At 37.9% G+C, this 26001-nt stretch overlaps 1 protein-coding gene across 1 annotated transcript; it reads right to left on the bottom strand.

The window, feature by feature from the left end:
* Positions 1-331: 331 nt before the first annotated feature.
* LOC111916580 (dirigent protein 21) lies at positions 332-1117 on the bottom strand. Its single transcript, XM_023912239.3, has one exon. The coding sequence runs from the start codon at positions 1105-1107 to the stop codon at positions 532-534; it is 576 nt and encodes a 191-aa protein (XP_023768007.1). The 5' UTR covers positions 1108-1117; the 3' UTR covers positions 332-531.
* Positions 1118-26001: the final 24884 nt, after the last annotated feature.

The following is a 26001-nucleotide window of genomic DNA, read 5'->3' as shown; positions in this document are numbered from 1 at the left end:
TCATATTTAGTCACTAATAAGTATACTGTTGGACACCATGAATGTAGTTGAGTACATCGTTTTTAAGAAGTTATGAAGAAAACCGAAGACTGAGACTTGAGGCAACGTGAAGAACCCTTGGTGGAATATGGTTGGCAAACAAAAGTTGACTTAAACCCCCATAAATTCTGGAATCAATAAAACATGAACGTGACCTTAGTAAACTAAATCCAATAGTTTTACTTGATCCAATTATTAAACTAATATAAATATGAAAATATATGAAACAAGAACGTGACCTTAGTAAACTAAATTCAATAGTTTTACTTGATCCAGTTATTAAGCTAACAAATATGAAAATATATGAAAGCATAATCATTATATCATTTAATTTACATCGAGATGTAAAACAGATGTGCAACAATTTGCGCAGCTAACACTTTCTGGAATGCAGATACCATTTTCAAACGTAAAATACAATCAAACAAATACAGAATATGTAAAAGTTAACTTCTCGAACGTTTTTATTGTCCTCAACATCAAAGAATATAATCAATAATGTTGGACATAAACGTTATACTCAACAGTTGCATCACCATTGCTCATATTGAGAAAATGAGTCTTTGCAAGCGCGTACCCACGTGCAAAACGGAAAAGTCCACTCCCGCCGACAATCGGCATCTCTCTCACCGGTAAGAACACTTGGTTTCTCCCTAATATACTCAGAGTGCTTCCATTATACTTTCCTTCCAAAAATACATAATTCATAACCATCATCAAGGCAGCTTGATTCAAGTCAGCAGATGCGTAGATCCCTTGAGCTCTTCCCACAATCTTGGAAGTTCTTTCAGGACCCACTGTCAAAGCGTCGTCGATCATGACCGCTAAACCAAACAGAGTGCTGGAGGTGTTGGTTATGGAGGACTGGGCCACCCGCAATGCGGTGGGGTGATCGCCACCAACTATGTCTTGGAAGTAAAAGTGGAGGTGGCTTAGTTTTTGTTTCTTCAAACCAAGTGATTTTGGTGACAACTTTCTTGAAAATTTATGGGATTCTCCATGCAGGAGAAATGAGAATAGGAGAATGGTAAGAATGGTGTACTTGTGTTGTGGGAGAGTTTGGGCCATTGTGGGGAGAGATGTGAAGAGTGGTGATTACAACGTTTCCTCTTATAAAGACAAGAATGAGTGGACTTTGGAAACTTATATTTTATTGCAAATTGGTTGATTTAGTGTATTGTGTTATATAATTTATTTATTGTTTAATTTCCAACAGTTGTTCGCATTATTTATATTTTGGCTAGACTATAAATATTGTACCCCTGATAAACAACAACTTGTAATAATTATTTAATACTGTATTAATACGACGTGCTCTGCATTGAACTACTTTAATAGTAGGTTATGAATGTAAACAAATCAATAAATTTTGTTAAAAGCACTTCTACGAAAGGGAAATCTTGTTTTGAAACTTAATGGACATCCACGGTTGGACACAAACTGCTTACCACGAATTTCGAAACAAATTAGCTAGCCAAAAATTTGTCATGGATTAGCGACAAATATCTCATCGACTGGTTTTAGCGAAGGATCTGTCTCTATGTTAAAATGCTTTTAAAAAAGCACTTCAAAATATCCTAATTTTTAGTAATTGATACAGGAAAATCTAATATAACAGATTAAGTTAGAAAATAATACCCTCCATTATGATTCCTTTATTATTGGAAAAACATTGTACTATTATTGGAAAAATATCACGGTACTCAACTCTATCATAAAGTAGTTTGAGTGTTTATTAAGGATACCACATACTCAGGATTTTCTTATGACTATTCTTATTGATGGTCTTGGCCAATATACGTCGCCAGTAGAGTATTGTGTTATCCACAAGTATCACATTATGATCCTTTATTTTTGGTTGATGAGACATCTCCTGTTTGTCATAAGGCATGATTGGACTTCTTTGAGAGCATTCAGTTCATTGTACAGAGCTACCGGGTTTTAAGTACCGACACGATTTGATTAGGGATGTTCTCAGGACCGGCCCAAGCCTAGGGCGAGCTGGGCAAAGCCCCAGGGCAGCAGAGTTTGATGGGGCATCAGATTTGATATGACTGTTATGTGTATCCATATTGGCCAAAGCTTTTATTCCAACAACTAAAACATAAGTGTTCAGTCCATATGAAAAGGGGCAGCAGAGTCTCCCACACCTAAGCACCATTTTGCGGCAATTGAATATCGATTTTGGCAATTGGCACGTACGATGCACGCTTTCGACTCCTTGTTCTCCCAAGTAACATCAGCACGCCTGATAACTAAAGATGAGAAGACGAGGCATCCATGCTTATGATTGAATCGATCCTCCTAATCTTCTTTATGAATCGTGATCTCAGCTTTTAATAAACTTACGGTTCCCTTAATTTCTTTCTAACTGAGATTCTGATTGAGAATTTATAATTGAATCGGTCCTCTTAATCATCTATTCTCCTTAAATCTCATTGTTTTCTCTTAAAGACTTTTAAATCTCATTGTTTTTGCATAAAGTGAACTTTTAAAGTTTCAAAGGGCTATGCTGAAGTTTCAAAGGATATGGAGTGCAATTCGAACTCCTGATCATATAACTAAGAGGACGAATTGATCTGAATTGTTTATGCTTGCATTATGTTACTCTGTAGGGTCGGTAGGGATTTCAAATATATGGTAATTTATGGCAACAATCATCTAGCTTACATTTCATCAATTTTAGTTCATATTTTGCCATTATACATTTGTTTACCCAAATTTTGATTGCATAATGATGTTTTCTGCTGTTGTATTGTTTTATTTGTTTCCAATAAGAACTTATACTTGCATTGTTCTTAAGGATTTAGATTTATTGTTCACAAGTGTCATGATTGATGAAATTCTTGTCACTTTATTGTGCAACATGAGTTTCAATGCGATCAAACTATATTTCATATGAATGCTAATTAGCTATCTAATTTTAATCTCTTTCTGATTTTTGGAGTCAGAATTTATGAAATTTTTGTCATTTGATTTGATATGTCATTTTATAATTAGAGGCACTTTCTTGTCAGTTTGTCAAATTTCTATTTACTATTTGAAATTAAAGTCAATATTTGTAATTAAAGTTGTTGTTTGTCAATCTTATTATTTGAATTTCTTTGTTATTTGCTAATTTCATTTATAGTTTATAAACCTCTATAATTAGTGTCAAATAGTTAATGCTTTAATATTAGTTTTAGGGCGTGTTTGGCATGAAGCTTTTGGAAGCGTTTGGGAGCTTCTAGCTTTTAATAAAACGCTCTAGTTTAAACAAAAAGTTTTGTTTGGTAGTAGGAGCGTTTAGCTTTTAGTTTTAACAAAACACTCCAATTCTAAAAGCTACTTTATGTAGCGTTTAACAAAACGCTCCTGAGCTTTTGAAATCAATTTCCATAATTACCCTTAAAATATATTTATATATTTATTTATTTTTAATCAATTGTCCTTTTATGTAATTTTATATATTTCAAAAGCTTCCAGCTACTTTTGCCAAACAAACATATAAAAAATAAAAGCTAAAGCTTCCCGCTACCAGCTACCTGCTACACGCTACCAGCTACCCGCTACCAGCTAACCGCTACCTGTTTCCCGCTACTAAGTTCTCTCCGACTAGCTTGTGGGTAATATTATTAAGCTTTCATTTTTAGCAAATTTAATCCTATGATTAGATTAGTTTGTAATCTAAGATTGGGTTATATAAGGATATATTAGATGTCATTGCGAAAAATGTTGAAACAGTTGTAAGTTCTATAACTAATACTAATTTTGTTTATAGATTAATCTCCTTAATGATTGATCAATCTAAATTTTTGGCTGAGAATCGGTAAAAAATGATGCTAAAAACTGTCTATATAAATATAGCTTTTTACATAATCACCTAAGGGCCTAGTTGCCTACAACACACCTTATGATCTTTGAAAGGAAATGCAAGAAACTCAACCTCTTATGTTAATATTGATTAACACCATAAGAGTTTTACAAAATTCATATATAATTAGGAAACTTTATAATTTTATGTTGTATATAGGTTTAGTGTGTACCCTATGGTATAAAATATAAACACAAGGGCATCATTAAGTCTTTTCGCACAGGGTATGGAAAACTTACGGACCGTCCCTGAATCTTCTTTTCAACGTATTTAGGCGTGTCAAGGTTTCTGCCAAGAAAGAGGCCCCTGTGAATTTTCTAACTGGCCCATTGGAACGAAGATCAACAATTAGACTGTGACATCCCCAATTTCACGGCCAGAAAAGACCGATTTGCTTATGCTTTGTTTTCAAAATCAGAGTGATCGTTTAAAGAAAACGGTTGCGGAATTTGTTCCCAAAATAAAATATGATAACCATTTTATCAGAACATTTCTCGAAAAGAATGTATTTTTATTAAATAATAAAACCTCGGGATGTCATGTTCGTTACAGACCAAAAGCATAAACAACATAAAATAGACCTTACAATAGTTATTCAACTACTGATCTATAATCCAAAATCTCTCGTCAAGTCCGCCGACTTATACTCTTGTGTCATTACCTGTAATGAAAAGAAAACTGAGTGGGTCAGGCTTGGGAGCCTGGTGAGCATATAGGGTTTTCAACCCACAATAATACATTTGTTATGTTCAATTATCAAACAATCAACCCAAATACCCATCCCCATTATCTTCTTAAGGTTTCACCCTAAGAACCAACTATCCTTCATTCACTTATTCCTAAGGAATCGGCACGAAATCCATTGCTGCCAAAGTTTATCTATCGAGTACTAAATCCATAGTTATCAGACGCTAACTCCATAGTCGTCGGGGTTTATTCAAGCGGCGCTAACTCCATAGTCACCAAGGTTTACTTAACAAGCGCTAACTCCATAGTCGACAAGGTTCATCAAATAGGCACGAAGTCACATCGTCGCCAAGGTTTATGCAATAGGCGCTAACTCCATAGTCACCAAGGTTTATACAAAAGGCGCTAACTCCAAAGTCACCAAGGTTTATCTAATAATAGGCGCTAACTCCATAGTCACCAAGGTTTATCTAACAGCAGGCGCTAACTCCATAGTCACCAAGGTTTATCTAACAGCAGGCGCTAACTCCATAGTCACCAACTATCCCATCTACCCTTGTTCTACCCAACAATTTTGTAGATATAAATACTTACACAGTTTAAATCATTTAACACCTATATAAAACTCCAATTTCCATGTCCATCTCAAATAGACAAATAACATATAAACACATAGCACGTATTTCATAACAAATACTTCATATTGATGTGTTAGATGAAAGCAACTACACACCCACACATATAAACAACAATATACTTAATACACTCAAACCATACTTGTATTATTATCGTGTTTATGAAAGGTAGTATACACTCACTTGATCAGAAGATGATCGGACAGCACTACGACTTGCAGAAGTAGTAATCCACCGCAGATCTGGAAGATCTCCACAAAAATCGAACTTCTCGCGGGCAGAGCTTCGGCTCGGGAACCGCACTTCTCGGGATCTTCGGGATCTCGGGACTTGCCTCGGGGCTAGAGAATAATACCGGGGCGTCGGGGTATTTCTGGCACGCAAAACGATGCAAAACGGGAGAGAGAAGAGAAGAAATTGGCAATTGGGTCGGCTGCCCTCGCATCCTATTATAGGAGGCTGGAGCCTCAGAGTACGCGGGGCGTACTGGTCCGAAAAACGTCACTGCGTGTGTCATCCGAAGCCACTTGCTGCGAATGTCGACACTTCGGAGTACGCGGGGCGTACTCGAGTACACGGCGCGTACCTTGGATCAGACCGGTGACTCCTTCGGATAATGCTTCCGAATTTCTTTTTAAATTTAAATACAAAATGATTAATAAACTTCGGAAATTCATATCTTCTTCATACGAACTCCGTTTTCGACGTTCTTTATATCCACGCGAAGGTGAGACTACGCTTTACAACTTTCGTTTAGACTCCGTCGGCTAATTTTGACTTTTATTTTTATTATTTATTTTTAATAGGCCGCGACAGAAAACTTCGTTATAAATTCATAACTTCTTCGTTTGATGTCCGTTCTCGCCTAACTTTTTATCGCTTCGATACCAACAACGAGATCTTCGATTCTCGTTTAGATTGCTAAGGCTAAATATCGCTCTAACGTAAATTCACTTTTTACGTCGCGCTGTGTCGTGCCGGTTCTGTCGCGAGACTTCGACAGGTCATAACTTCTTCGTTATAACTCGGATTTTGGCGTTCTTTATATGTACGGAAACCTTGTAACATATACTACAACTTAGTTAGGATTATTCATCCTAAATAATCTTCTATCAAAAAGTCATTTTTGACTCTTATTGTCTCTAAATTGACTAGCCCTGATCTACGGGCGTTACAATTATCTCCCCCTTAGGATGATTACGTCCCGGAATCATCAACGAAATAGGATTCGTATATTGACTCCATAAGTTATCTCTCCATTCTAAGTAATAACCCTGATGGGTCGTGTCCCGATGACCTCTCATCATAGTCGGACTCAATTGATATGACCCCTAGGGTCGGAATAACAACTATCTTACTAGACATTACCGAAACAATGGTAATGACATACTTGAATAAAACGGAATCAATTACTAGCTTCTTGATAACCTTGTGACTTCCCCTGATCCAAGCGTGAGTCCTGTGCTTCCGGTAGTATAGATCTCTACTACCATTCACACCTACTCATACTCGTCCCAAGTATTGTGTCGCAGTTAACCAAGTCACCATACATAAATCATATAATCATTCAACACATCAGATAACAAAACTAGGATTTATATTAATTCTTGAAACTATTACACAAAAGTTCAAGTTCACCCTATACTATGCCTCTAACAGGCTATGCTTCCTAATACAGACTTTACCGACTTTATATATTAATATGAAGTCTTCATCCTTTAACCCTCCCATCCCTTTCTGCTTCGTTGAGGAACATGTTGAATGCCCTTGGCTGTGGAGGTGTGTTTTTCTGTGGGCAGTCTTTAGAAATATGACCTTCTTCATTACACCTATAGCACATCTTCTTGTAAGTGCGCACTTGTTGGCATAGTGCCCTGTCTTCCCACATTTGTAGCAAGTCATCTCCTCGCTACATTTCCCGAAGTGTTTCTTCTTACACTTCTCACACCACTTAGCCTCATCTCTTCCTCCAGTTTTCGAGAATTTACTTTCTTTATCGATTATTGAAGATCCTTCACGCTTCCTTTTCTCTCCAACTTCAGCCCTTTCCAGACCCTTTTCTTTTATTTGGGTCTCAACATTTTTGGCTGCCCAGATGGCGGCTTTCAGAGTGGTTGCTTGTTTGACTATCGGACCAAAGTCCGCTGGTAATCCATTAGCAAACTTGTTGACCTTGGAAAGTTCAGTCGGAATTAGGTATGGAATAAGCTTCATCTTCTCCGTAAAGCTCGTAGCGTATTCAGTAATGCTCAATTTTCCTTTCTTCAGATTCTGGAACTCATTGTTGATTTCCAGAAGATCCTGCTCAGAGCAGTATTGCATTTTCATTTGCTCCACGAACTCTTCCCAAGACATCTTGCTAGCTTCCTCCTTGGGCATTGAACCAGCCAGTAACTTCCACCAGCTCAATACTCCAGATTTTAACAGAGGGATTGTAAGAGCGGTCTTCTGTCTGTTGCTACACTCGCAACTTTCAAACATTGTCTCCATTTCGGAGATCCAGTCCATGACTTGCACCGGTGTCGGGCTCCCAGAAAGACACGGTGGTTTGGATGCCATGAAATCCTTGTACTTGCATCCACGTCCATCATTTCCTCTATCCTGGTTGTTTTGGCGAACTATTGGTGGGTTGGCTTGACCAACGGTCCCACTATAGTTTCCTCCTTCAGAATGCCCTCCATTTACTTCGGGCTCTTCTACTCGAATTGACAATTCCTCGCGATTTTGTCTGATCAGACGTCTAGTTTCTTCCATCTGATTATTCAACGTTGCCTGGATCATCACTTGAACTCCGGCCATTGTCATTGGTTCAGGCGCTGCTGCCACAACAGGTATTTGTTCAATTACTGGTACTTGATTCCTGTTCTCATCAGCATTTCCAACTCCACTCCTCGTTCTCACCATTTTTGATCTATACACCGAATATGGTGAAATTAGATCCTTAATCACGATAGATATTCAAATCATCCTTATCACTCCGAAACATTTATATGCTAGTTCTAATATCGTAGACGTACGCTTAGAATCCTATACACATAAGGTTTCCAGATCCGGTCGGCAACAGACCATAGATCCGAACAAATAATAGCATCAATATAGCTATCACACAAAACATTTAGCACGTAAAAGCATTTTAGGCAATTTTCCTAAAATAAAATAGTGTCTGTGTCAATTTAGGTGTACTACCTAAAATATAATGGACACACTCAACTCGCAATCATTGCTTAGCATTCTAAGTTTAAGTCTAGAAATCCTACAAATTCCTAGTTCGCTTAAACTAATGCTCTGATACCAACTGTGACATCCCCAATTTCACGGCCAGAAAAGACCGATTTGCTTATGCTTTGTTTTCAAAATCAGAGTGATCGTTTAAAGAAAACGGTTGCGGAATTTGTTCCCAAAATAAAATATGATAACCATTTTATCAGAACATTTCTCGAAAAGAATGTATTTTTATTAAATAATAAAACCTCGGGATGTCATGTTCGTTACAGACCAAAAGCATAAACAACATAAAATAGACCTTACAATAGTTATTCAACTACTGATCTATAATCCAAAATCTCTCGTCAAGTCCGCCGACTTATACTCTTGTGTCATTACCTGTAATGAAAAGAAAACTGAGTGGGTCAGGCTTGGGAGCCTGGTGAGCATATAGGGTTTTCAACCCACAATAATACATTTGTTATGTTCAATTATCAAACAATCAACCCAAATACCCATCCCCATTATCTTCTTAAGGTTTCACCCTAAGAACCAACTATCCTTCATTCACTTATTCCTAAGGAATCGGCACGAAATCCATTGCTGCCAAAGTTTATCTATCGAGTACTAAATCCATAGTTATCAGACGCTAACTCCATAGTCGTCGGGGTTTATTCAAGCGGCGCTAACTCCATAGTCACCAAGGTTTACTTAACAAGCGCTAACTCCATAGTCGCCAAGGTTCATCAAATAGGCACGAAGTCACATCGTCGCCAAGGTTTATGCAATAGGCGCTAACTCCATAGTCACCAAGGTTTATACAAAAGGCGCTAACTCCATAGTCACCAAGGTTTATCTAATAATAGGCGCTAACTCCATAGTCACCAAGGTTTATCTAACAGCAGGCGCTAACTCCATAGTCACCAAGGTTTATCTAACAGCAGGCGCTAACTCCATAGTCACCAACTATCCCATCTACCCTTGTTCTACCCAACAATTTTGTAGATATAAATACTTACACAGTTTAAATCATTTAACACCTGTATAAAACTCCAATTTCCATGTCCATCTCAAATAGACAAATAACATATAAACACATAGCACGTATTTCATAACAAATACTTCATATTGATGTGTTAGATGAAAGCAACTACACACCCACACATATAAACAACAATATACTTAATACACTCAAACCATACTTGTATTATTATCGTGTTTATGAAAGGTAGTATACACTCACTTGATCAGAAGATGATCGGACAGCACTACGACTTGCAGAAGTAGTAATCCACCGCAGATCTGGAAGATCTCCACAAAAATCGAACTTCTCGCGGGCAGAGCTTCGGCTCGGGAACCGCACTTCTCGGGATCTTCGGGATCTCGGGACTTGCCTCGGGGCTAGAGAATAATACCGGGGCGTCGGGGTATTTCTGGCACGCAAAACGATGCAAAACGGGAGAGAGAAGAGAAGAAATTGGCAATTGGGTCGGCTGCCCTCGCATCCTATTTATAGGAGGCTGGAGCCTCAGAGTACGCGGGGCGTACTGGTCCGAAAAACGTCACTGCGTGTGTCATCCGAAGCCACTTGCTGCGAATGTCGACACTTCGGAGTACGCGGGGCGTACTCGAGTACACGGCGCGTACCTTGGATCAGACCGGTGACTCCTTCGGATAATGCTTCCGAATTTCTTTTTAAATTTAAATACAAAATGATTAATAAACTTCGGAAATTCATATCTTCTTCATACGAACTCCGTTTTCGACGTTCTTTATATCCACGCGAAGGTGAGACTACGCTTTACAACTTTCGTTTAGACTCCGTCGGCTAATTTTGACTTTTATTTTTATTATTTATTTTTAATAGGCCGCGACAGAAAACTTCGTTATAAATTCATAACTTCTTCGTTTGATGTCCGTTCTCGCCTAACTTTTTATCGCTTCGATACCAACAACGAGATCTTCGATTCTCGTTTAGATTGCTAAGGCTAAATATCGCTCTAACATAAATTCACTTTTTACGTCGCGCTGTGTCGTGCCGGTTCTGTCGCGAGACTTCGACAGGTCATAACTTCTTCGTTATAACTCGGATTTTGGCGTTCTTTATATGTACGGAAACCTTGTAACATATACTACAACTTAGTTAGGATTATTCATCCTAAATAATCTTCTATCAAAAAGTCATTTTTGACTCTTATTGTCTCTAAATTGACTAGCCCTGATCTACGGGCGTTACAATTATCTCCCCCTTAGGATGATTACGTCCCGGAATCATCAACGAAATAGGATTCGTATATTGACTCCATAAGTTATCTCTCCATTCTAAGTAATAACCCTGATGGGTCGTGTCCCGATGACCTCTCATCATAGTCGGACTCAATTGATATGACCCCTAGGGTCGGAATAACAACTATCTTACTAGACATTACCGAAACAATGGTAATGACATACTTGAATAAAACGGAATCAATTACTAGCTTCTTGATAACCTTGTGACTTCCCCTGATCCAAGCGTGAGTCCTGTGCTTCCGGTAGTATAGATCTCTACTACCATTCACACCTACTCATACTCGTCCCAAGTATTGTGTCGCAGTTAACCAAGTCACCATACATAAATCATATAATCATTCAACACATCAGATAACAAAACTAGGATTTATATTAATTCTTGAAACTATTACACAAAAGTTCAAGTTCACCCTATACTATGCCTCTAACAGGCTATGCTTCCTAATACAGACTTTACCGACTTTATATATTAATATGAAGTCTTCATCCTTTAACCCTCCCATCCCTTTCTGCTTCGTTGAGGAACATGTTGAATGCCCTTGGCTGTGGAGGTGTGTTTTTCTGTGGGCAGTCTTTAGAAATATGACCTTCTTCATTACACCTATAGCACATCTTCTTGTAAGTGCGCACTTGTTGGCATAGTGCCCTGTCTTCCCACATTTGTAGCAAGTCATCTCCTCGCTACATTTCCCGAAGTGTTTCTTCTTACACTTCTCACACCACTTAGCCTCATCTCTTCCTCCAGTTTTCGAGAATTTACTTTCTTTATCGATTATTGAAGATCCTTCACGCTTCCTTTTCTCTCCAACTTCAGCCCTTTCCAGACCCTTTTCTTTTATTTGGGTCTCAACATTTTTGGCTGCCCAGATGGCGGCTTTCAGAGTGGTTGCTTGTTTGACTATCGGACCAAAGTCCGCTGGTAATCCATTAGCAAACTTGTTGACCTTGGAAAGTTCAGTCGGAATTAGGTATGGAATAAGCTTCATCTTCTCCGTAAAGCTCGTAGCGTATTCAGTAATGCTCAATTTTCCTTTCTTCAGATTCTGGAACTCATTGTTGATTTCCAGAAGATCCTGCTCAGAGCAGTATTGCATTTTCATTTGCTCCACGAACTCTTCCCAAGACATCTTGCTAGCTTCCTCCTTGGGCATTGAACCAGCCAGTAACTTCCACCAGCTCAATACTCCAGATTTTAACAGAGGGATTGTAAGAGCGGTCTTCTGTCTGTTGCTACACTCGCAACTTTCAAACATTGTCTCCATTTCGGAGATCCAGTCCATGACTTGCACCGGTGTCGGGCTCCCAGAAAGACACGGTGGTTTGGATGCCATGAAATCCTTGTACTTGCATCCACGTCCATCATTTCCTCTATCCTGGTTGTTTTGGCGAACTATTGGTGGGTTGGCTTGACCAACGGTCCCACTATAGTTTCCTCCTTCAGAATGCCCTCCATTTACTTCGGGCTCTTCTACTCGAATTGACAATTCCTCGCGATTTTGTCTGATCAGACGTCTAGTTTCTTCCATCTGATTATTCAACGTTGCCTGGATCATCACTTGAACTCCGGCCATTGTCATTGGTTCAGGCGCTGCTGCCACAACAGGTATTTGTTCAATTACTGGTACTTGATTCCTGTTCTCATCAGCATTTCCAACTCCACTCCTCGTTCTCACCATTTTTGATCTATACACCGAATATGGTGAAATTAGATCCTTAATCACGATAGATATTCAAATCATCCTTATCACTCCGAAACATTTATATGCTAGTTCTAATATCGTAGACGTACGCTTAGAATCCTATACACATAAGGTTTCCAGATCCGGTCGGCAACAGACCATAGATCCGAACAAATAATAGCATCAATATAGCTATCACACAAAACATTTAGCACGTAAAAGCATTTTAGGCAATTTTCCTAAAATAAAATAGTGTCTGTGTCAATTTAGGTGTACTACCTAAAATATAATGGACACACTCAACTCGCAATCATTGCTTAGCATTCTAAGTTTAAGTCTAGAAATCCTACAAATTCCTAGTTCGCTTAAACTAATGCTCTGATACCAACTGTGACATCCCCAATTTCACGGCCAGAAAAGACCGATTTGCTTATGCTTTGTTTTCAAAATCAGAGTGATCGTTTAAAGAAAACGGTTGCGGAATTTGTTCCCAAAATAAAATATGATAACCATTTTATCAGAACATTTCTCGAAAAGAATGTATTTTTATTAAATAATAAAACCTCGGGATGTCATGTTCGTTACAGACCAAAAGCATAAACAACATAAAATAGACCTTACAATAGTTATTCAACTACTGATCTATAATCCAAAATCTCTCGTCAAGTCCGCCGACTTATACTCTTGTGTCATTACCTGTAATGAAAAGAAAACTGAGTGGGTCAGGCTTGGGAGCCTGGTGAGCATATAGGGTTTTCAACCCACAATAATACATTTGTTATGTTCAATTATCAAACAATCAACCCAAATACCCATCCCCATTATCTTCTTAAGGTTTCACCCTAAGAACCAACTATCCTTCATTCACTTATTCCTAAGGAATCGGCACGAAATCCATTGCTGCCAAAGTTTATCTATCGAGTACTAAATCCATAGTTATCAGACGCTAACTCCATAGTCGTCGGGGTTTATTCAAGCGGCGCTAACTCCATAGTCACCAAGGTTTACTTAACAAGCGCTAACTCCATGGTCGCCAAGGTTCATCAAATAGGCACGAAGTCACATCGTCGCCAAGGTTTATGCAATAGGCGCTAACTCCATAGTCACCAAGGTTTATACAAAAGGCGCTAACTCCATAGTCACCAAGGTTTATCTAATAATAGGCGCTAACTCCATAGTCACCAAGGTTTATCTAACAGCAGGCGCTAACTCCATAGTCACCAAGGTTTATCTAACAGCAGGCGCTAACTCCATAGTCACCAACTATCCCATCTACCCTTGTTCTACCCAACAATTTTGTAGATATAAATACTTACACAGTTTAAATCATTTAACACCTGTATAAAACTCCAATTTCCATGCCCATCTCAAATAGACAAATAACATATAAACACATAGCACGTATTTCATAACAAATACTTCATATTGATGTGTTAGAAGAAAGCAACTACACACCCACACATATAAACAACAATATACTTAATACACTCAAACCATACTTGTATTATTATCGTGTTTATGAAAGGTAGTATACACTCACTTGATCAGAAGATGATCGGACAGCACTACGACTTGCAGAAGTAGTAATCCACCGCAGATCTGGAAGATCTCCACAAAAATTGAACTTCTCGCGGGCAGAGCTTCGGCTCGGGAACCGCACTTCTCGGGATCTTCGGGATCTCGGGACTTGCCTCGGGGCTAGAGAATAATACCGGGGCGTCGGGGTATTTCTGGCACGCAAAACGATGCAAAACGGGAGAGAGAAGAGAAGAAATTGGCAATTGGGTCGGCTGCCCTCGCATCCTATTTATAGGAGGCTGGAGCCTCAGAGTACGCGGGGCGTACTGGTCCGAAAAACGTCACTGCGTGCGTCATCCGAAGCCACTTGCTGCGAATGTCGACACTTCGGAGTACGCGGGGCGTACTCGAGTACACGGCGCGTACCTTGGATCAGACCGGTGACTCCTTCGGATAATGCTTCCGAATTTCCTTTTAAATTTAAATACAAAATGATTAATAAACTTCGGAAATTCATATCTTCTTCATACGAACTCCGTTTTCGACGTTATTTATATCCACGCGAAGGTGAGACTACGCTTTACAACTTTCGTTTAGACTCCGTCGGCTAATTTTGACTTTTATTTTTATTATTTATTTTTAATAGGCCGCGACAGAAAACTTCGTTATAAATTCATAACTTCTTCGTTTGACGTCCGTTCTCGCCTAACTTTTTATCGCTTCGATACCAACAACGAGATCTTCGATTCTCGTTTAGATTGCTAAGGCTAAATATCGCTCTAACGTAAATTCACTTTTTACGTCGCGCTGTGTCGTGCCGGTTCTGTCGCGAGACTTCGACAGGTCATAACTTCTTCGTTGTAACTCGGATTTTGGCGTTCTTTATATGTACGGAAACCTTGTAACATATACTACAACTTAGTTAGGATTATTCATCCTAAATAATCTTCTATCAAAAAGTCATTTTTGACTCTTATTGTCTCTAAATTGACTAGCCCTGATCTACGGGCGTTATATAGACTAGCTAATGTTTTAGTTTTTAGATAGGCTGAATGGAAGCATGCATGTATAGATCTAATAGGAGTTTCCCCTCTTGTGGGCTTAGGGAGTGTGGTTTTCACTATGGTGCAATCCGTTTTACAAGCTGCATCATGCAAAGTGGCAAAAACATGAGAAAGCATACATGGACAATCAATGTAACATCATGTTTTAAAAAGTTTCTTATTTTCGGGATTGTTGATAATGAATGCAGTAAGTAAAGGTCTTGGGCTTCAAGGGAATGGGTTTTAGACCTTATTGGATGATGACAATGTTGGATAAGTGGTTAAAGCCTTGATTTGTGTCTTAGAGTCAAAGAGTAAAATTGGAAAAGTGATGTTTTAAACTTCTTTCATGAATTATGATTTTTAGTTAGACATGTGTTAAGCCAAATTTAACTAGATAGAAGTATGGGGCTCATCGATACCTTTTCCTAGATATAAAGATCGTCGAAAACGGAGTTGAAATGAAGAAGGTATGATTGTTTGAAGTTAGAGTGAAATTCGGTATAAATTCGTTCTCACGGGGTGAGCAGTAATTCTCAAGACGTGAGAAGCGCTCACGTGGTGAGAATATATTTTCACTACATGAGAACTATATAGCACAAAACCCACAATTTTTTTTGGGTTTTCACGGCATTTTAAGGTAAGGATTCATGTTTTAGGGTATTTTCTTAGCCTCCATCATATCTAGAACCTCTTAGGATAAACCCTAGCCTCCATTTTCAAAATTTGATCATCCCCTCTCCAATCTCATCTAATTTTTGGAGTTTTTGGTGGTTTTGGAGCAATGTTTTCATGTAACATTGATCCATGAAGCTTGGCGATTGAAGATTCCAACTTTCGTCTACCTTCTAGACCTTTATAACTTATAAAGTTACAAGTTTTATTGCATTTCAAGTTTAGATCTAAACGTATTTGGTGTTTTGGTCCATTTAAATGAGTTTTGAGTGAGAGTTGGGAATAAAGTTTGCAACTTTATTACTCTCCAATGTCCCAAGAGCATCGTATGTTTCATATCTTGATTTCAACACCTTTTGATCAAGTGTAGAATGTTTTCTTGGATCTCATGGACTAGGAAAGTTTTGATCTTTTGCCTTCCTTTTCAGCCACATAAGTTATTTCGGTCATTTAGGCCAGTTTGGTGTACTAAAGTTTAGATCTAAAAAGCTTAAGACATTATTATAGATAAAGTTGGAAACTTAATCCATCTAAACATTATGTTGATTCAGATCTGAAGGTTGGAGACTTTGAATTAATGGATTTAGCTGAGAAATATGCACTTTTGGTCCTTTTAAGACTTAAAGACTAGATCTTGGTTTGTTGGACCATTCTAATGGATAAAGTTGGAAACTTTATCCATTATGGAGTTATTAGGAACCATAAAAATGCAATCTTGATATGTTATATTGGACCATGCACGAGTTAGGGATCTTATTATGGGTTTTAATGGTCAAAAACAAGTATTGGCTCCCATTAAGAGATGCCAAGGAGTAAAGTTTCCAGCTTTACATTTTAAGACATTATTTAGGATTAAGATCTTAGAAGTAGACTTAGTAGCTTTACCAATTAATAACTTAATAGTGATATTGGGCTGTTGTGGAGAACGTTGGACGTACCCAGCTCGTACATAGTATGTACGGCCAAAGGTGGCGTACGTCGGGCGTAAGTCTAAGTACACGAGGCGTACTCAGCAGTTGTTGACTTTCATTGACTTTGGTGATTTTGGCCATATGTGGATTATTAGGATTTACTGCCTTGTTGGGCCACTAGTCCTTTTTACTATGGATTATTATTAGGCATTGGGCCTTCTTGCATTTAGAACCATAATCAACTTTGGGTATCATTTAGAAATTTTAGCCATATTGGGCTTTTGGTGCCATAGGTTGGGCCTCGGTTATTAGGCCAAGTGAAAAAGGGTAAAATGGTCTTTTACCCTGGAAGTTGGACAAATGAATCAGATTCCTAATTATAGTTTACGGTCTGATTATTAATTGGGTTTTTATTTGATTGATTAGCGCGGGGATTATCCGAATTAGTAGTTTGACGTTTATCTGATTTTCAACGGTTTGAGGTGAGTATCCTAACTGTGTTTGGCGGGTGGAAAGCACCAATGCCCACCCATGGTTTATTATTATTTTTATGTTAATTGTCTGCATGACTCTTGCATGTATGATATCTGATAAGTATACTGGGCGGGACATGTTGAGTATTTTGCATGATTATTTATCTTTGTGATTCTTACATGTGTCTATGTGTTTATATGTATACCGGGAGGGGTCCGATTCCAGGCGGGACTGATGACTATATTGCATGCTATTTATATTTGTGATTCTTGCATGTGTTTATATGTTTGTAATGTGATGTGGTGGAGCACATCTCGTATTACAGACAGATCTATTCCGAGCAAGGCTCGATGTCGAGTGGGGCCCAATGGTTGTTGGGCATGGCCCATTGTATGTTTGGTACGTGTGTATATGGTATTTTAGGGAAGTCACTAAGATTTGTGCTTATGATTTTACGGTTATGGTTTCAGGTAGTTCTGGTTTGAAAGGGAAGGGTTCGGCTTGATCGCAACGCATCCATCCATGTTTCCGCAACTTTTATGATTTTGGGATTATACTCTGATAACTATTTTTGCTCTGGTATACTTTTGAATGTTTAGAAAAGGATAATCGGTGTTTCTGATTAAACTAAACATGAAATTTTTACCTTATAATTTTTGGGACATTTCAAGTGATTATCAAAGTCTTGGTTTGAGGGATTCGGGCATACTCTTGGGTAAAATTTTATCAAAGGATTTTCTGATAAAATAAAAGGGGTGTGGTGTGTGCAATCAGCCGAGCTCAAGTAAGTGATTCCCATAATACCCTTACATGTTTGTTATGGTATATGTTATGAGGACTGCATGCTAGGTTAGGGCTAAGGATCGGCTCATGATTTCATGCTAGGAAAGATGCCTTTATATGTATGATTGTTTAAGCCTTTAGAATTACATGCTAGTATGGATTTTCAGATGATTGGATGGATTGGCCTGATATGTGATTCCTTGTAGCCTAAGAGGAATTGGATGGTATACTAGATTTGGAATCTTTCTTAGTAGGAAGTGAGCTTAAGATGTCCTCTGTTTGGTTGTGGCTTGGAGTGTTACTACATGAATGTTGCTTGCTTTGTGATTTGTGGGGCCCTTGATGATGTGAGTTAACTATTAAGTGAATATCTTAAGTCACATGTTTCATAGGTTAAATAATCTTAAAGTGACGGATTTTCCCTACTACACAGCTCTTTTTTGAGTCTAACTGTTGTAGGGATGAGTCTTTACTCGAAGGATTATCTAAGCTTTGTTGCATGTGATTGTATTCATGAAGTAGTTAACTAAAATTATTGGGAGTTCTTTAGCAGCTAATGGTAGGGTGAGGTCGGGAAACTAGGAGAGCCTAGGATGTGTTGTAGTATGTTGGCTTGCACTATTTAGTGATGGTTATTCGTTTGAGAACGGGTGTAGCAGAATGGATAGGATGGATGTTGACATGAGTAGTTACTTAGAGGATCCAAGATGCTTCTTGAGGAAAGTATGGATAGGTGTGGAAGGTAGTATTGTGCCCATACTACTGGAAGCACAGGATCCATATTCGACTCGAGGAAAATTTAGTGGATTCTAAGGAACTGGTTAAGGAAAGATGGCATGGTTTGGCACCATGATTCATTGCAGTGTGTTCCCGTCTTTATCGATTTATTAGTGATGGTCATTCAGGCTAAGGATGGGTCAGGTGTTCGTTTGGATTTCAATGATGTAGAATAGTGTGATTTAGTTGATTCCAGGGTCTGAACAACCTTATTCAAGGCAGTATCTGCTATGTCACAGGACTCAAGGTGGTAGCTATTATGATGATCAATTCGAATATTGAAGCCAAGGTTTGAGTGATTGGTAGATGGAGTTGAAACAAAGATGTTATGATTGTTTCACATTAGAGTGAAATTGGGTAAACATCCATTCTCATAGGGTAAGCAGTAATTCTCATGACGTGAGAAGCGCTCACGAGGTGGGGATATATTTTCACGACATGAGAACTGTGCAACCCAAAGCCCGCAAATTTTTTATGGGTTTCAAGGTATTTAAAGGTAAGGATTCATGTTTTGGGGTATTTTCTTAGCCTCCATCATATCTAGAACCTCTTAGGAGAAACCCGAGCCTCCATTTTCAAGATTTGAGCCTCCTATCTCCTCTCTCATCTAATTTTTAGAGTTTTGGTGGTTTTAGAGGAATGTTTTCATGCAAGATTGATCCTTGAAGCTTAGCAATTGAAGATTCCAACTTCCATCTACCTTCTAGACCTTTGTAAGTTATAAAGTTCCAAGCTTTAATTTATTTCATCTTTGGATCTAAGTGTATTTGGTGTTTTGGTCCATTTTAATGAATTTTTAGTGAGAGTAAGGAATAAAGTTTGCAACTTTATTACTCTTCAAGGTCCCAAAAGCATTATATGTTTCCGATCTGGACTCCAACACATTTTGTTCAAGTGTGGAATGTTTTCTTGGACCTCATGGACTAGGAAAGTTTTGATGTTTTGTCTTCCTTTTCATCCATGCAAGTTATTTTGGTCATTTAGGCCATTTTGGTATATTAAAGTTTAGATCTAGAAATCTTGAGACATTATTATGGATAAAGTTGGAAACTTTATCCATCTAAACATTATGATAATTCAGATCTGAAGGTTGGAGACTTGGACTTAATGGATTTAGCTGTGAAAGATGCACTTTTGGTCCCTTTGAGACTTAAACTAGATCTTGGTTGGTTGGACCATTCTAATGGATAAAGTTGGAAACTTTATCTATTATGGAGTTATTAGGAACCATAAAAATGCAATCTTGATGTGTTATATTGGACTATGCATAAGTCAAGGATCTTATTTTGGGTTTTAATGGTCAAAAAAAAGTCTTGGGTCCCGTTAAGACAAGTCAAGGAGTAAAGTTGCCAACTTTACGTGTTAATACATTGTTTACGATCAAGATCTGAGAGGTAGACTTAGTGGCTTAACCATTTAAGCACTTAATGGTGATATTGGGCTGTTGTGGAGTACGCTAGGCGTACCCAGCTTGGACGCAGTACGTACTGGCCAAAGGTGGTGTACCCCAGTTGTAAGTCTGAGTTCGCTAGGTGTACTCAGTTGTAGATGACTTTCATTGACTTTCATCATTTAGGCCATACTTGGACTACTAGGGTTTAGTGCCTTGTTAGGCCACTAGTCCTTTTGACTTTGGGTCGTTATTAGGCATAGGGCCTTCTTGGATTTGGACCCAAAATGGGCTTTGGTATCATTTAGAAATTTTAGCCATATTGGGCTTTTGGTGCCATTGGATAGGACCTTCGTTATTAGGCCAAGTGAAAAAATGGCAAAATGGTCTTTTACCCTGGAAGTTGGACAAATGAATCAGATTCCTAATTATGGCTTATGGACCAAGTATTAATTGGGGTTTTATTTGATTGATTAGCACGGGGATTATCCGGATCAACAGTTCGAGCGTTTATCTGATTTTCAGTGGTTTGAGGTGACTTTCCTCAATATGTTTGGCGGGTCGAAGGCACCAATGTTGGCCTATGGTTTATTAGGATTAGGATACTAGTTGTCTGTGTGACTCTTGTATGTACGATATCTGATATGTGTACCGAGTGGGGCCCGATGCTAGGAAGGGCTTGATGAGTATATTGCATGATTATTTATCTCTGTGATTCTTACATGTATCTATGTGTTTATATGTCTAGCTAGCGGGGCCTGATGACTTTATTGTATGTTATTTATCTTTGTGATTCTTGCATGTGTTTATGTGTTTGTATGTATACCGGGCAGGGCCCGATGCAAGGTTGGGACTGATGAATGTGAAGTGTCGGGGCCCATCTCATATTACTGACAGATCTGTTCAGAGCGGGGCCCGATAGTTACTAGGAATGGCCCATTATATGGTTGGTATGTGTGGTATGTGGTATTTTGGGGAACTCACTAAGCTTTGTGCTTACAATTTTACGGTTATGGTTTCAGGTACTTCCGGTTCGAAAGGGAAGGGTTCGGCTTGATCGCAACGCATCCCCCCATGTTACCGCAACTTTATGATTTCGAGATTGTACTCTAATAACTATTTTCGCTCTGGTATACTTTTGGATGTTTGGAAAAGGATAATTGGTGTTTCTGATTAAACTAAAAATGAAATTTTTACCTTATAATTTTTGGGACGTTTCAATCAACACACGTTTATAGCTTTTGAATTTGATACTTTCAGTTTCCTTTTGCGAGATGTTGTGGAGCTCCTCAATAGAGTCCAACGGGTCATGCATAATGATGTTATGACTCCAAGATCTATAGATGTTGTTTTTAAAAGAATTAGTTTTTTCATCCAAAAAGAGGTTGCAGCATAACTTGTTGCTCGTTTACCCGCTACATCTATGTAAAACTTTTATGTTAATATATTTATAAAATTTTACTAATTTGAAAACAAAAAAAAAAGTAATTAAAAAATATAATGTTGCGTTCAAACCAATAACAAATCACTAAAGCACATTGTTATAAATATATGGTAAATTACATGAATGGTCCACGTGATTTATGATTAGTTTGCATGTTTTGTTCTTTTTTTTTTTAACTCGTACAATCCTATGGTGTGTTTTTGTTTTTTATTTATTGTATGTTAGACATAAAATGTCTATATTGCCTTTACTTTTTAGTTTATTTATCATTTGTTTTTTATTTATAATTTCAAAAAATAAAATGGGTACACAATCCCTACCCTCACTTGATCTCATTCCCATCCATCCTCATTCATATATACACTTGATATATCTCTCTCCATCTCTCTTCTCTCAACACTATGAAGAACCCTAAATATGGACCATCATTCACCGTCATTGGAAACCTATGAATTATGATTGATATGCATCTAAATCTATTATCCATCACCGACCATCCATCACAATTTCTTTACTTTTCCTTTATATCTCCACCACCCATTATCATTGGCCCCTGAAAGTTTAACCACCACCGTTACTGCTTCTGTCAGTCATCATCAATATGTGAAACTAATGAAACATAATTCATGATGAAATCGGGTGTATGGTGGTTTTTCTATGTTAAAGATTTGTAGCATCCGGAAAATCTTTCCATTAACTGAAAATGATGATATGAAGAAGTAGTAGTATTGGGAATGATATCGATGTGAAGGAGTGCTAGAGGAAACGACCTCCTCTTACCAACCACACATTCTTAAGTCTCTTTCTGTTGAACCAAATCTACTCAGACGAACAAAATACCTTACCTGCCCTATCATAATGGCGACTTATATGACCTTTTCTTGCCCTATCATTTTTAGTTTTTGTTTGTTTTTTCTAAGACAAAGGATTGGCAGGTTGTGGACAACATCTGCAGACCTCTAAAGTAGAAGAGGTGGACCAAACTTATGCAGTGTGAAAGAAGAAGACTGTTTGTTTTAAACGTTTGAACACTGCTAAAATAAACTAAAATTAAAATAAACCTAAGCATAAAAGAGTTTTTCAATACTTTTAATGATTTTTTATAAACAGCTAACAAATCCATATCAAATTTTATGTATTATTGTATATAAAATAAAGATAAAATGGTACAAATTAACAAATATATTTAATAAAAACCAACAAATTTTGGTCGAAAAATTATACCTAAAGATTGTAACAATGGATTAAAGAATTTAACACATAAAATGGATGGAAATAAAATTCATTTTTAAAATGAAAATTTTCAAAATTTTCATTTACATTTGTTTAATTAAATCAATTAAAACTAACCATAAATATTTTTATAAAGAAATGGATGATGTTGCAATAAATATTTTTTTATAAAATTTGGCATAATATTAGACGCTCTTAGGATTATTTTCATACATTTATAAACAGCTCCGACGACCACTTTTGTAAATAAATCTTTATATATAAATTTGTTACAAATGTCAAAGTTGTGTCATTGAACCATTTTTCCTTGAAGTATTGTAACTTTTTTTTCCCATATTGTTTATCGCAGAAAAAGCTAGAATAAAGCTAATTTTAATTTTTCTTTTAAAAAAAAACAAACAAAGATATATGTGTTTTTTAGGCGAGAAGATGTCTAAAGATGTTAAAAGACTGTAACGCCTCAAAAATCACAATAAATTAAAACTTTTAAAACAACTCATAGTCATAGAACGTTTACAAAATCATTGTTTCCAAATTGTTTTCCCATATTAGAGTATCCCAAAATTACAAAGTCATAAATTAAGGAGGTCTACGGTCACGCATTCGTCTTCCCGCGATTATCAAAAGTAGTTGAAATAACAACTAAAACACGTAAGCCAAAGCTTGGTGAGTTCCCTCAAAATACCAACACACAAACAGATAACACATACAACAACATGTCGAGTCCAATCAACCATCGGGATGGAATAACCCAGGCAAGTCAACCTTCGGGTCCAGTCATCCTCGAGATGGAATACCCCAGGTTGGAATGCCAATATACAATGGGTCTAGTCATCCTCAAGATGGAATACCCTCAGGCCTAATCAGCCATCGGGTTGGAATGCCTTCGGTCTGTTGGCTCACAAACAAAGCAGTAGAGCCTTAGCCACCACACAAAATATGCCGACATATACATAACAGACAAACATTTAATCATCCAACAGACAAACAGGTAGATCTACATATCACTACCGCATAAAAACATCCTATAAAGTAGGATACAGATCTAACAGATCACTACAACATAGCAACATACGATAAACTAGGATATGAATTCAATGTGCCGGCCTTAGTGCCTTCGACCCATAAGTACAGTGAGGAATACTCACCTCATAGTCTGAACACTAGCTGATGAGATCTCGACTCCAAATCTCAGCTCTAACCGTCAACTATTAATCCAAATGATCAATTCTCAAACTGTTGGATAAGTTATCTAAGCTCATAACTATAATTGGTATGTACTTGACCCGATAGTAGCATGGTCCTTTTGAGTTGCCTTCACCATAGCACCTTGATTTGAAGAATTATGGAGAAAGAGGTTAATTGTGATTTATTAATATATTGTAAGGATAATATATTAATTGAGAAATCATATTATTTAATTAGTATTGCTCAGAAATTAATTTGGTGATCAAAAGAGACTGATTGAATTAAGGGGACTAGTATTGCAATTATCTAATAGTTGCAATGTAACGACCCAATTTTAAAAAGATTTTTTTTTTCATTTTTAATGTAATCAAACACGTTTACATAACCCATGAAATCCCAAAACAAATGTTTTCAATCCACAATCTTTACAACTTTATTTAAAGCATCAGTGTCCCATAAAACATCAATGAGGGAATGCACGTCGCGCCGTCAAGCCTTGCCCTTGCCCTTGGGCTCAGATGTACCTAGAACATATCCACAAATGGCAAGCTAATGCTTAGTGAGTTCCTCCCAGAGCATACCCACACACAAACCACATATAACATATCATACTGGCTATATCAGCTACACATATCACATAAGCCCTGCAAACAGCGGATAGGGATGTTGTGGGCTCGTCCCCAGGATCTTACTCTAGGATGCCATGGGCTCCCCACATGGTCTTACACCTAGGCCTGTCGAAAAAACCCGAAACCCGTTCTACCCACCCGACCCGTTTCGAACTCGGGTAGAATGGGTCGGGTAGAACGGATAACGGGTATGAACATTTGGGTAATAGGTTAACCCGATAATAATATAGGTCGGGTTTTAGGTATAAATATTTATTTTCGGGTATACCCGAATTCATTTTTTAAATAATACCAAATATACAATGCGGTCACGTACGCACACTTCAAATAAAAAAAAAAACCCTTCGTTTCCTTCTTATGAACGACGGCTCGACAGTCGATGCAAACTTGCAAATAGAATACGACGTTAAAGCTGAAGTCCTGAACCGTCATCACAATTCTCAGTTTCTCACTATCGCACGGAATGGAATTAAAAAAGTACATAACATATTATAATGATTTGTATTGTTATTATATATATATACTTGTTAATTGAATGGAGTATTTTCCTACCTGATTCTTTATCAAACCAACCAACATCTAAAAAAAATTATCAATAAGTGTCATTTAAGAAATTTCCGGGTATACCCGATAATTCCCCAACCTAACCTCAAACTCGAATACCCGAAACCCGAAAACCCGAATTACAATATAGGTCGCGTATCGGGTATTATTTTCTTAAGGAAATACCCGTTCTACCCGAAACCCGAAAATTTTACCCGTTCGACACATCTACTTACACCTAAGTGCCATGGGCTCTCCCATGGTCTTTGATAGGAAAGCCATGGGCTCTCCACATGGTCTTATATCCAAGTGTCATGGGCTCTCCCATGGTCTTCCATACAAACATACCACATATACCACTAACATACTTCCTAGCTCATGCTAACTAACATGCCACATAACACAATTTCAGATAGGATACTACACAACATAAAATTGGCTAGCCTTGGTGCCTTAGACCCATTGGTATGGTGAGCAGACTCACCTCTGGAATGTTGAAATGGTAAGCAGAATTCAGATATGTCCCATGCTGCCTCTTCTCAACTGCCTAAAATCATCACGTGATTAGATTAACCCCATCCCATAAATTCCCTTAGAGTCAACCCTGTCCGAGGTCAACTATCAAGGTCAACAGTCCATGTTGACCTCAAATCCTCGAGTACAACCAGCCACTCGTTGAGTTCCTTTCATAACTCGTTGAGTTCCATAATGTTTGTGGCTGTAAACTTTCAACCGCAAACTCTAGACCGAAAATCCAACCAGTTGAAAACCTCTTGGTCGAAAACCCTGGGTCACAAACTCATTGAGTTGATTAAAGAACTCGGCGAGTCCCTTTAGTCCTTCTCATTTTCGGCCTTTTCTAGTGGGATCTAGAGTCCCAAACTTCAAATCTAGCACTTCCTAGTGTAGATGTCACGTAAAGTTGCAAACTTTACATGCATGCAAGGCCTCACACAGCCATAAACACCAAAACTAGTCTTCATACAAGTTTTTAATGCATGGAAATG

This window comes from Lactuca sativa, chromosome 1, assembly GCF_002870075.4.
Source record: "Lactuca sativa cultivar Salinas chromosome 1, Lsat_Salinas_v11, whole genome shotgun sequence".
NCBI classification, from domain to species: domain Eukaryota; kingdom Viridiplantae; phylum Streptophyta; class Magnoliopsida; order Asterales; family Asteraceae; genus Lactuca; species Lactuca sativa.
The sequence above is the reverse complement of the archived record's forward strand: the minus strand, read 5'-3'. Positions and strand labels throughout refer to the sequence as shown.